We start from the raw sequence: 13,734 nt of genomic DNA, 5'->3' as shown, positions 1-13,734 counted from the left end.
ATCCCAAATCTTATAAAAGAAAGTAGCATGTAGATGGATCGAGCATCTAGTTTGCGTCCTTCAGTAACAAAGTTACAAAGCAAGGCATTCTTTTAGTAATAAGTAGAGGTTTTGAGTAATTTACTTGGATAATATTCGGACTCCTTTTTTTTCTTTCTCCAAAATACTACTCATCATGTTGAAGAATATCAGGAGAAGAATGTTGTAATAGGAGAAGAATGTTGAGTAATTATTTGTGCCTTACCAAACAAGGATTACTTTCTATTGTTGTAATAGCATAAGAATGTTCTAGATGTTGAAGGATGTCGACATAGTGTGCCTCTACAAGCTAGGGTTTAGGATTGTAATAGGAAAGTGTTATAGGTATTCAATTGTATTCAGATTCTCTTACCTTTTGTATACATTGTAACTCCTTATATAAGGGCTCCTATTATCAATAATAAACACACAATTCCATTCTCCTACAACACGTTATTAGCACGAGTTCTAACCCTAGCCAAAAAGAAAAGAAAAAAAACCTAAAACCCTAAAACACCAAAATCTGCCGCAGCCTCCAGCCAACCCCCCCTGCAGCCTCCTGCCTGTCTCCCTGCAGCCTCCAGCCTGTCTCTCTGCAACCTCCAGCCAGCCTCCTGTCGACCTGCGCCCCGCGCTGCACACCAGCCTGCAGCAGCCCACGCACCTACACACACGCCTGCGTCCCCTGCACAGCTCGCACTGCACCAGCCCAATCACCGCCGATTCCGCGCCACTGCATCAGCACCACTGCACCTCACCGGCCAGCCGACCCCTGCGCCTGCGCCGCCCACCTAGCGTCTGCTCAGCCCACCCAACCTCACTGCAGCACTCACCCATCCAGCCACCCACCTGCAAATTAGGAAGAGGAAGAACATAGGAAAGAAAGAAGAAGAAGACCGAAGGAAAAGAAAGAAGAAAAAAAAAAAGGAGAAGGGACCCGGCCCCAAAAAAAAAGAAAAAAAAAGAGGAAAGCCCAAAGAACAGACAGCCCAGAGAACAAAAAAACATGCCTGCTCCAACACGCGCGTGTCCTCAAGCCAAGAACAATCACGTAAGTTTTTATAATTAAGGTTGCTGCTTTCTTGTATTTAAATTCCTTTTATTTTCTGCAAATATTGGAATATATGTTGCCAAATGATTTTATATTTAACAAAGCGGAATTGTGGGGATTCACGCTTAACGAACTAAAGTGTTCGTATGAACTAAGAGTGTTCATAATTAAACGAACTAAGAGTGTTCGTGTGAACTAAGAGCGTTCACAATGCTTGGACTAAGAGCGTCCGTAAGCATCAAATTGTGACCATATTAAAACATTATTGTTTGGTCTAATCCAAAAGAGATTCTTGGAAATTGATTTCTTGGTAGCATAGCTCGGAAATCTCATTATTTTAGTTTTCGTGGAAGTTTAACTCTGAAACTAATATATTTTCTCTTCTTATTTTCAGGATGTTGAATGAACCTAGACTCGACTTTCCCATGCTTGACTCAACAGGCTCGGATTACCACAGTTGGGTAACCGATGTTGAGAATCATCTCACTTCCAAGGGAATATTACCCATAATCCAGGCACCTAACCCGGATCTTGTGTTCGTCCGAACATCTACAAAGCATGCTCAAGCAGTTATCTTGATGCGACGCCATATGGACAAGGCACTCAGATTGGAGTATATGTCGATCAAGGATGCAAGAGAGCTATGGGTAGCGCTAGAAGAGCGTTTTGGCAATGTCCAAGATTCCCTCATCCCTGACTTGAAGGTTCAATGGAACAATCTGCGCTTTGCTGACTTCAAGTCTGTTGCTGAATATAATTCAGAGGCTCTTCACTTACAATCCATGTTGAGATTCTGTGGACAACCTGTCACAGAGCAAGAGCTAATTGAGAAGACTCTCTCCACCTTCCCCGTTTCAGCCATTGTGGTATCAAAGCAATACCGTACTGAAGTCAATGCTGGACGGATCACGAGGTTTCATCAGCTTATCAATATCATATCTGTAGCTGAGAAACATGATAACATACTAGTGGGGAATTATAATTCAAGGCCCATTGGAACTAAGAGCGTTCATGAGGCGAATTATAATGCACCCAAAAGAGGGCGCAAGGAGTGGAACCCTAGGAATAAGGGACATGAGGGACGTATGGATCCATATAACCGCCTTAATCAGGAAGGAAACCACAAGTTTGGAGTGGATACACGTGGTGGCAATGCCACACGTGAGAGAGGGGGTCGTGGCAACCCTATCCATGGAAATGGAGCCATAGCTCGTGGTGGAGGCGCCAATCCTCCTAGGGAACGCCCACAACGTGCACCTCAATTGAAGGGAGGCAACCACAATGACATGTGTCATCGATGTGGATCTAGTGAGCATTGGTTCAAGCAATGCAAGGCAAGCGAGCAACTAGCTTCAAGATACAGGGCATATAGGGACCTGAGGGAGCACGAAGTGTACCTTGCAGAAGAAGAAGAAAATGGTGGAGACGTTAATCTCACCGTAGAGGACTTCAAAGCTGAAGATGAAGTGCACAAGGATGCTGCAGAATTTGATTAGAAATAGTCCTCTTTATTTTTCAAGAATCATGTAATAGTCAATAAATGACAATTGTATTAACTCTTTCTTATGTGGCGTACCCAATAAAATATGATGTCTAGGAAAGTCATTGAGATAATTAGTACTTAAGCGAGCCTCGCTCCACCAACCTCTCTCTCTACTTTCCTGGTCATATTTGATTGGAGTTGGCAAACGAATAGAGTGACTACAACGAGTCTCAGTTTGATTTTCTTTATTTTGGATTAGACCTTTTTAGACCATTTGATGTAATCATTGGCTACATTTATTAATAAAGTATCGTATTATTCAATGTCATGGACATGGTTTTAATTTCTAACTTTATTATTTTTCAGTATGTTTCCTGGAGAGTTGGAATACCTTGTTGATAGTGGTACCACACATACTATATTGCGACATAGGCAACTATTTCTATGCATGACGCCTAGTCGATCTTCTGAGACTACGATGACTGGAACATCACAATTGATTCATGGTTGAGGACCAGCTCAATTTATGTTGCCAAATGGCACAAGTATTAATGTCACCGAACTCTATATGCTCCTAGGGCTGGAAGGACCCTATTGAGTTTTAAAGATATAAGAGTCAATGGTTTTCATGTGGAAACACATTGTGAGAATGGACAAGAGTTCCTTTGCATCACCTCTAATGACTACGGACATAAACAAGTATTGGAGAAACTTATGTGTCGCTCTAGTGGGTTGTATGCAACCATTATTCGAGTTATTGAATCCAACCATATCATGAGATATGACTTATGGGATTCTGACACATATAGGCTTTGGCACGATCGTCTGGGACACCCAGGTCGTGATATGATGATCCGTATACTAAAGACTTCACATGGACATCCATTTTTCAAAACGAAAATAAGTCAGAACAAAAATTCGGTCCAAGGTAGGGCCAGAGCTGCCTACCCCCTGCCGCCCAACAGTGGTATTGACACCACTAATGCCTCCTTGGTTCCTTTCTCTACTTCTCAAGTCAATTGTGACTTCGTGGCTCAACCGGATTCTTCCATGGTTGCTTCTACAGCCCATCTTTCGTTTTGCAAAGCTTGCTCTTTATCAAAATTAGGATCGAGACCATCCTATGCAAAGGATACTAAACAAAATATTCCATTCTTGCAACGAATCCAAGGTGATATTTGTGGACCTATCCAACCAACTTGCGGACCATTTAGATATTTTATGGTGTTGGTTGATGCATCGACACGTTGGTCACATGTCATGCTTTTGTCCACCAGAAATGCTGCATTTGCTAAACTCCTAGCACAAATCATTAAGTTAAGGGCTCACCACCCTGATTATCCCATTAAGTCAATTAGTCTTGACAATGCTGGAGAGTTTACATCAAAAACTTTTGATGACTATTGCATGTCCATTGGGATTGAGGTTGAACACCCTGTTCCTCACATTCACACCCAAAATGGTCTCGCAGAAGCCACCATTAAAAGACTTCAAATGATTGCTAGAGCATTGGTTATGCGCACCAATCTCCCTGTTTCTACTTGGGACTATGCAATATTGCATGCAGCTGTGCTTATTCTTCTGAGGCCTACTGTCACTCAACCCTTTTCTGCATCCCAGATGGTTACTGGATATGAGCATGATGTCTCATACTTACGCATATTTGGGTGTGCAGTTTATGTGCCAATTGCGCCGCCACAGCGCACCAAAATGGGTCCTCAAAGACGATTGGGCATTTATGTTGGATATGACTCTCCAACCATTATCCGTTATTTGGAACCCTTGACAAGCGATCAATTTACCGCAAGATTTGCGGATTGTCACTTTGATGAGACAATCTTCCAGTCGTTAGGGAGAGATAAGAACAATAATGTTCAACAGAAACAATAGGAACTGTCGTGGTCTGTCCCCACTTTGTCTCATCTTGATCCCCGAACCGCACAGTTAGAAATTGAAGTGCAGAGAATTCACGATCTTCAGAACGTAGCAGACTCTATGCCTAACGCATTTTCTGATATCGCTAAAATGATAAGATCACATATACTTGCTGCAAACGTGCCTGCAAGGATTGATGTCCCTAAAAATAGTGGACACGGCGCCACCTCTAGGGGTATTGAGCAAGGCGCTGCCACCACTAATGGTGATGGCAATGTGGCTCAGGCCGAGCTCCCAGCAAGGAAAAGTGGGAGGCCCAAAGGTTCGATGGATTCTGGCCCGAGAAAGAAAGCGAGTTTGACACAAAGAGATCCATTAATCATCGACATAAATAACCCGTCTCATGAAGATATTTCAGATTATGGTTATGTCCAAGAGACATCATTGGGGGACGCTCCAATGTCAGAACCAATTCTAGAGAATAGAGAAATCTCCATGAATTACACTAGTGTACATGAGACGTTGAGTCGAGACTCTATTATCCTTGATGACGTGTTTGCATATTCTATCGCTCAAGGAATTATAGAACATGATAATATCGAACCTCGCTCCGTTGAAGAATGTCAACGAAAAGCAGACTGGCCTAAATGGAAAAATGCGATCCAGGTTGAATTGGATTCACTAACAAAGAGACAGGTATTTGGGCCTATAACGCTGACACCCCCAAGTATAAAGCATGTTGGCCATAAATGGGTCTTTGTTAGAAAGCGTAATGAGAAAAATGAGGTTGTTAGATACAAAGCCCTCCTTGTGGAGCAAGGTTTCTTACAACGCCCTGGAATCGACTACGAGGAGACATACTCTCCCGTAATGGACGTTATAACATTCCGCTACCTTGTCAGTTTGGTAGTTTCCGAAAAACTTGACATGTAGCTTATGGATGTGGTTACAGCATATCTCTATGGGGATCTAGATTCAGACATATATATATATATATATATATATATGAAGGTTCCAGATGGACTTTAATTACCCAAATCAAATGGCTCTAAACCACGGAGCGCATTTTCAATAAGATTGAGACGCTCACTATATGGATTGAAACAATCTGGACGGATGTGGTATAACCGTCTAAGTGACTACTTGATTAGGAAGGGATATGTCAATGATGAAATATGCCCATGCGTGTTTATAAAGAGGACAAGTTCCGGATTTGCAATTATAGCAGTTTATGTCGATGACATGAACCTAATTGGAACTCTAGATGAGTTAAAGGAAACTGCTAAGTACTTGAAATCTGAATTTGAGATGAAAGATCTTGGGAAATCGAGCACCGTAGTGATGGGATTATGATCCACCAGTTAGCGTATACTCAAAAATTATTAAGGCGCTTTAATGAATATAAAGCAAAGCCTGTGAGTACTCCCATGATTGGTCGCAGTCTTGAGCCTGAAAAAGATATGTTTCGTCCAAGGGATGAGGACGAAGACTTATTAGAGGCTGAAGTGCCCTATCTAAGTGCAATAGGAGCATTGTTGTACTTAGCTCAATGCACAAGACCAGACATCTCATTCGCAGTGAACTTGTTAGCTCGACATAGTTCTGCGCCAACACGCCGCCATTGGATTGGCATAAAGACAATCTTTTGATACCTGAGAGATACGATTGATATGGGCTTGTTTTATCCCTACAGAGAGAAGAGAAATAACGGAAGTGTGAGATCGAACTCCACAAGGCAAAACGCCACCTTCCGTGCTCCTCCTCCCCTCCATCAAAATAACAACGATGTCTTGATGGGTTTTGCTGATGCTGGGTATCTTTCTGACCCTCACAAAGGTTGCTCCTAAACGGGTTATGTCTTTACCATGGGAAGCACTGTGATATCTTGGAGGTCTACAAAGCAGACCCTTTTTGCTACTTCCTCAAATCATGCAGAGATTATTGCTCTACATGAAGCCGTGCGAGAATGCATATGGCTAAGGTCTGTAGTTAGACACATTCGAGGAACTTGTGGTTTGAAGTCTACCACAGATAAACCTACATGTATTTATGAAGATAATGCAGCTTGTATTGAGCAAATGAAATTAGGTTTCATCAGGGCGACAACACCAAGCATATATCGCCAAAATTCTTTTACAATCAGCAACAACATGCACTTCTAAATATTGAAGTGAACCAGATCCGATCAGATGATAATGTAGCAAACTTATTTACTAAGTCGTTACCTAAATCCACCTTCGAGAAACATGTGAAGAGCATCGGATTGAGAAAGTTATCCGAACTCCCATGATTATAGCAATCAGGGGGAGATATTGACATCAGGGGGAGGCATGATGTCTATATGTTCGATCTCGAAGAGTGAATGACGTGTTGTGCTCTTTTTGTCCTTCGACTAGAGTTATTTTTGTCCCACAGGGTTTTTGTTACCTGGCAAGGTTTTTAACGAGGCAACGATCAAAGAGTCATCACCAAGTTTGAGCGGCACAAGGAGGAGTGTTGAAGGATGTCAACATAGTGTGCCTCTACAAACTAGGGTTTAGGATTGTAATAGGAAAGTGTTATAGGTATTCAATTGTATTCGGATTCTCTTACCTTTTGTATACCTTGTAACTCCTTATATAAGGGCTCCTATTATCAATAATAAACACACAATTTCATTCTCCTACAACACTAGATTCCTAATTCTAATTAGAATAAAATTTCTTGTACTCAAAGACTATGTACCTGTACAGTCTATATATAGGGGCTCTTATTATCAATGAAAGACACACCAATTCTCTCTATAATCTCTTTACATTCTATTTTCCTTAAACTTTTATCAGCACGAGCCCTAACCCTGAAACCAAAAAGCTAAAATCCCAAGAAAGCATTCTACCATTAACCTCGCTGCCCCTTGCAAGCTTCTACCAACATCAGCGTGCCCTTGTGCCTCCGCAAGCCACCAGCAGCACCAGGTCCGACAGCGTCCAGCTGTCCAGCCTCGTCTTGGCCAGTACCGACCCCGTCTCAATCAGCACCGGCCCTGCCTTGGCCAAACAGCTTCCGGCACTCAGCCATACTCCAGCCAACCTCCAACAAGTTTCCGGCACCACCTAGCAACCCTGATCGACTTGCATGCCTGCATTCTACCATTAACCTCGCTGCTCCTATAGCCCCTGCAGCCCCTTGCAAGCTTCTACCTGCATCAGCGCGCCCTTACATCTCGGCCAGCCACCAGCAGTACCCGGCCCTCGTCTCGACCAGTACCGACCCTGTCTAGGCCAGCACCGGCCCCGCCTTGGCCAAACAACGTCCAACACTCAGCCACCTCTCTGCCATACTCCAGCCAAGCTCCAACAAGTTTCCGACACCACCTAGCAAACCTGATCGAGCCTTACATGTCTGCATCAACACGCACGTGCATCAAGACTTGAGAACTTCAAAACAACAATTGCGAACTTCAAAACAACAAGTAAGTTTTAAATTAAAGTTCCTGCTTTTGAATTTTAATTTTTTTTTGTTTTCTTCGAGGACTTCCAAAATCTCTTCTTCTTCCTCCCACATTTCTTATAACATGGGATTTGATATAAAGCGGAACTGTGGGGGTGTGCGCTAAGCTACGAACAAGAGATTCGTGAGCATCGAAATTTGACGACCATTCAAACATCATTGTTTCGCTCTAATCCAAATTTCTTAGAAGCAAAGAAGATCAGAAATCTTTAATTAGTTGTCATGGAAGTTTTATAGTCCGAAACTAATCTATTCTTCTTTTTCCATTTTAGGATGTCGAATGATAAAATGCAAAAACTCGATTTTGCTAAACTGGATTCAACTGGCACAGGATATCACAGTTAGGTGAAGAATTACCTCACTGCAAAAGGGAGATTGCCCATAATTCGATAGCCGAATTCTAATGCATTGTTTACGCCTACTACGGCTAAGAGCGCTCAAGCCCTCATATTGATGAGACGATATATGGATGAGTCATTCCAATGGGAGTATATGTCAGTCAAGGACCCTAGGGCTTTGTGGGTTGAGCTTGAAGAGCGTTTTGGAAATATTCAAGATACCCTCCTCCCTAACTTGAAGGTGACGTGGAATGATCTACGCTTCACTGACTTTAAGACTATTTCTGATTACAATTCAAAGACTTTACGCATCAAATCGATGATGTGATTCTTTGGAATACAGCTCACAAAACAAGAATTAATTGGGAAAACCCTCTTAACCTTCCCCATTTCAGCATTAATGGTTGCAAAGCAATATAGGCATGAGTGTAATGCTGGACAAATCACGAGGTTTCATTAGTTTATTACTGCTATGTCAGTTGCTAAGAAACATAACAATATTCTTGTGAAGAACTATAATTCAAGGCCAGTTGGGACTAAGAGCATTCATGAGGTAAATTATGGTAGTACACTTAAATGAGGGCGTAAGGAGTGGAACCCTAAAGATAAGGGACAACAAACAGGACGTGTGGGTCTATATAACCGCCCTACAAAGGAAGGAAACTGTCACTCTTTGGACCCGGTGTCGGTGGATTTTAAGCACCTTATGCTAAATTTGAGGTGTGAGTGTTACAAAGCATAATGTAAATAAAATCTTCCTTCTAGGCTCGTCCAACCCACTTCGGCTCGTCAAAATCTAAGTACTTCTTTGAAAAAAGTATTACAGATGGGTGGGTGAGCAAAACCACTCGCTCAATGCGTAGATCATGTAATATGCCAGTAAAGCTATGTCATTTAGTTCTATTTGTAAGGTAGAATTGATATCCTAATTATGCAAGTAGTGACAAAATTTTAAAAGGTCACGTTGCCTTTAAAGGAATTGAAGAACCACGTTGTTCAATCCTTGGGATTAAGCAGTTTTAAATGTAGAGATTGGTTCTATTTAATATATGTGCAGGGAGCAGCACAATTAAATACAAATACAAGGTTGAGCTTAATTTATAAGCTTGGACAGAGACTCCATATATTTATTGGAATTGGAAGCTCATCGATAGGTATTGGTAAATGTTGGTCAAATTAGGGAATGGTCGGACAATTTAATTTGTCGAGGTTTATATAATTATTTCCCTAAGAAAGTGTTATTGATATGGAATCATGTCGGAATCTAGGACTCCAGTTACCTGAGGAACGGAAGGTTCGTGACTCTCGGAGTACGTGAAGAAAAGCATCGGAATCCAGGTAGGGGATTCGGAACTCTCCTCGATTAGTGGTTTTCTTATACTATGTTATTTATAAAACGATGCATGTTAAGTTGTGTGGTTTGGTTATGTTAAAATGCAACGCGTACTAACCAAACTGTGAGAGATGTGATGGCTTGAGAGTGAAGAGTGACACTAACTTCCTTGGGTACGATTCCCTTAACCTAGAGAGGGTTAGCTACACCGGTCGGACGGTGCGCAAACGCAATGACGATCTGATTCCGTGTGTGTAGCTAGGTAGTGGACGCTCTCGCTACGCTTACCTGGTTATAAATTAATTTAATTTGAGTTAAGGTCGTGTAGTGGGACCTGCCATCAAGTAATACTTGGATTTGGCACCGTATTTATTTAAACATCATGCATCAGTTTTCAAGTTAGAAAATATTGTAAAGTTTGTCGTTATTTAAATGATATGGTTTTGAGTATATTTTTATATTGTGGCCACAAAGCGATACTATATTGTTTTCAAACCTAGTCGAGCTGTTTCTCAATGAGCAGCGAGGACGAAAGCTCAACCTAACAGCAGTGTGGATGCAGGTACTGTGCACTGGTTACAGGATTGACGGATGGAGCAGGGTGTGCAGGAATAGATTTGGCGAATAGTTGTAATGGAAATCAGGTTCCGTGTCTAGTCTAGAATTCTATCTCTTGAAAGTCATTAATTTGGAACTTGATAGTCCTTGTTCCGTCTTGTATCGAAAATGTGTCAAGTCTTGTTTACTTTACTGGTGAATTAGAATCACTCTAGACGGACTAGTTCTATAAATGATTTTAAAAGCTGTCACCTCAAAAAGTATTTCGACATTTTCGCTACGCGTTTTACGAACAGATATTTAACAAAAATGACTTGCGGGTTTTTATGACGTGCTCAAGCTGATGAGGTGCAGTTTGGGGCGTTACAACCATCGCCGCCAAGGGTGGCCCGCATTCTTTCTCCCTCCGTCAAAATGATGGTGATGTTTTGATGGGTTTTGCTGATGCAGGGTTCATCTCAGACGCGCATAAAGGTCATTCCCAAACTAATTATGTCTTTACCATGGGAAGTACCGCCATATCTTGGAGGTCTATAAAGCAGACCCTTGTCGCTACTTCTTCGAATCATGCAGAGATCGTTGCTCTTCATGAGGCAGTGCATGAATGTGTATGGTTGAGGTCCATAGTTTCACATATTCGAGGAATATGTGGTCTGAAGTCAACCACATATGAACCTACGTGCATTTAAGAGGATAATGCAACTTGCATTGAACAAATGAAGTAAGGTTTCATCAAGGTCGACAACACCAAGCATATATCGCCTAAGTTCTTTTACAATCAGCAACAACAAACACTTCTAAATATTGAAGTAAAGCAAATCTGATCAGATGATAATGTAGCGGACTTCTTCACTAAGTCGTTACCTAAATTCACTTTCGAGAAACATGTGAAGAGCATCGAAATGCATAAATTATCCGAACTCTCACGATTGTAGCAATCAGAGGGAGGCATGATGTCTACATGTTTGATCTCGAAGAGTAAATGGCGTGTTGTACTCTTTTTCTCCTCCTGGACGTTGCTTTTGTCCCGTAGGGTTTTTTATTACTCGATCAAGATTTTTAACGAAGCAACGCTTAAAGCGCCTTGGTGTCACAATGACATCATGTTTGGACGGCACAAGGGGGAGTGTTGAAGAATATCAGGATTATGTATACCTTACCAAACTATCAGTACTTTCTATTGTTGTAATAGGAGAAAAATGTTCTAGATTCCTAGTTCTAATTAGAATAGGATTCTTTGTATTCAAAGACTATGTACTCGTACATCATATATATAGGGACTCTTATTATCAATAAAAAACACACCAATTCTCTCTACAATCTCTTTGCTTCCTATTTTCTTTAAACAACTCACACTCGTTTTTGTGTCCTAACGATTAAGATAAAAGGGAGTGGGGTTAGTATTTTAAAGGGAAAACGGAACGTGAAAATCACACATCATGGATCAACTCCTTGTGCCTGTTACTGAGGTATATATTAGCACTAACTTTAGTCAACATCAACCCCATTCAGTTTCCAGATCACTCAAAATGACAAAAACAGAGAAGCTTAAATCAGCCACACCCAGCAAAGATTCAAAAACACACATATATATATAGAGCGTAAAGGCAATAAAGGTTCTTATCTCAACCCTATTGTTAACCAACACTAACTTCAACAAAGATCATAGGCTTTTCCAGTTTCATTCTAAGCCTTACTCATGGCTACTCTGCAAAAAATATTTAGGCGTAAGATATGTTTTCTCCAACTATTACCAATACGGCAATACCGGAGTGTGTACAAACATACAATCCACTGAATCCAGTGCTTCAATTTATTGATTTATAGAAAATTACATCTCATGTTCCTGAAAGTACACATAATTAATAATACACAAATTCCTAAGATCCAGATCAAGGAGTCAAAAGGGAGCTGCCTTCCTTGATGAGCGCAAACACACTGCCATTGTCTCCCCTCGAAATCCGAAGCTCTTGATCAAGGTATGTGGTTAGCAACCACGATTCGGCCTTGCTACTTGAGATCGAAAACTTAAACGGGGGTTGGCTGGAGATGGACTTTGCAACCGAGGAAGCAGTGTCTTGGACAGAGGTGAGCAAACCCTTGAAGGGTGCAAGGTCTATCTTCTGTCCCAAAAACTCAACATCTTCTGGTATCACTAGCGAGTCTGTTAGCTGTGGAGTGCCAATCACCCCTTCCTCAAACTTGAGCTGAAAAAAAAAAAAAAAAACCACTCATTTAAACACACATTAAACCCCATACATCGAAAAAGAAAAACCTATGGCAATCAAAGATATCTATATACACTTCGAATCATTTCATCAAACGAACTAAAGAGTAAGAACTAAACCTGAACACGCTTAGGACTTCGGACATCAAATGTGGCATTGGTGCTGAAAGAAGTTGTAGCCAAAGGCCCGGAAAACCGAACAGAGTTTTCAACTGTGAAGTTCTGGGAGTCGATAGTCTGCGAAACCTCATCAACCTTCACCAAAGGAAGAGTTCCTCTGGACAATAACGGAAACAAACCGGCAAAAGATGTGTACCTACAAATTTCAAACATATTGAAATTAAACACTTGGAGCTAAACTGGGGGTCAGAGGATGATGATTAATGAAACTTACGCCAGAATCCATTTCGCGTTTAGGAGAGGCAAGGCCTCGGTCGGAGCCGGAGTCGGGTTTTGGGCCTCCAATTGGGTAATAAGCTCGACAATCTCGGCCCGGGTCTCGCTGGTGGCGCTGAGCCCACGATCAGTCCCGTAAAACGCGTCCACCAGAGCCTTCTTCAGTTTCGAGATCTCCTCTGGCTCAGCCGGCTTCTCCGCCACAGCCACGGCTCCAGCTGCCACGCCGGACGGCTCCTCCGAGGTTTCCGGGGCCGACTCGTCCTCGTCAATGGCTCGGATCCGGGTCGGGGGTCGGATGACTTGTGGGTATTCCGGGTTGGAAAGTGTCAATTTGGGGGTGGCGAGTCCGACGGAGTTTGGCGCCAAAGTTGAAGGCTTGGAGGTGAGGCGGGGGTGACGTGGAGTTACTAAGAGAGTCTTGCAGGGGAATTGGTTTAGCTGAGAGACGAAGGCCATGTTTGGATTAATTAAAAACACAGTAAAATTGGGACTGTGAAGAAGAAGCAGAAGAAGAAGGGGGTGATTGTTCTGAGGTGTGGCTTCTGCAACTCCGCGAGTTTAAGGAGGACAAAATAGTTACGCAAAACGGAGTCTAGGGTTTTGAAAAGACGTTGTTGTCCCGAGGGTTGGTGACTGGTTTGGAGTTTTGTGCTGTGGTTGTGAGGACAGGAATGGAACTCAAAGTCCCCAAATCATGGGTTGGATGGACAGATCACATGGCCGGAGGATGGGGAGTTGATTTGGGTAAGTGATACCCAAAATTGGCCTATTTGCCTTCTTTGTTGAATCGTGTTTGGTCTGTTTTGCACTTTAAAGGTGCCGAATTCTATTTTAGTGAAGAAATGAATGAGAAGGAATATATAGAGGGAAGGATTTACCCACAAAATATCTAGTTATATGGTATTGTATACATGTTGATCTCCCAACGCAACATCTCTCTTGAATTGGACATATTTTATGATT

The 13,734-nt window shown here is 42.0% G+C and overlaps 1 protein-coding gene across 1 annotated transcript; it reads right to left on the bottom strand.

Moving 5' to 3' along the window:
• Positions 1-11,918: 11,918 nt before the first annotated feature.
• On the bottom strand, positions 11,919-13,438 carry LOC112167390 (plastid-lipid-associated protein, chloroplastic). The gene is made up of 3 exons (XM_024304406.2): positions 12,767-13,438; positions 12,493-12,688; positions 11,919-12,352 (listed from the first exon to the last, which is right to left on the bottom strand). The coding sequence occupies exons 1-3, from the start codon at positions 13,225-13,227 to the stop codon at positions 12,038-12,040; spliced, it is 972 nt and encodes a 323-aa protein (XP_024160174.1). The 5' UTR covers positions 13,228-13,438; the 3' UTR covers positions 11,919-12,037.
• Positions 13,439-13,734: the final 296 nt, after the last annotated feature.

The sequence above is a fragment of the Rosa chinensis genome, chromosome 5 (assembly GCF_002994745.2).
Source record: "Rosa chinensis cultivar Old Blush chromosome 5, RchiOBHm-V2, whole genome shotgun sequence".
NCBI classification, from domain to species: domain Eukaryota; kingdom Viridiplantae; phylum Streptophyta; class Magnoliopsida; order Rosales; family Rosaceae; genus Rosa; species Rosa chinensis.
Note: the sequence above shows the minus strand (reverse complement) of the source record. Positions and strands in the feature narration are given on the sequence as shown.

Bases quoted from the DNA above. Each gene is read 5' to 3' on its own strand.
- LOC112167390 (XM_024304406.2), bottom strand. From the start codon at position 13,227: ATGGCCTTCGTCTCTCAGCTAAACCAATTCCCCTGCAAGACTCTCTTA. The intron at 12,689-12,766 runs GTAAGTTTCATT...TGAAATTTGTAG, and splicing joins AACGCGAAATGGATTCTGGC to GTACACATCTTTTGCCGGTT. The intron at 12,353-12,492 runs GTTTAGTTCTTA...TTTTTTTTTCAG, and splicing joins GAAGTCCTAAGCGTGTTCAG to CTCAAGTTTGAGGAAGGGGT.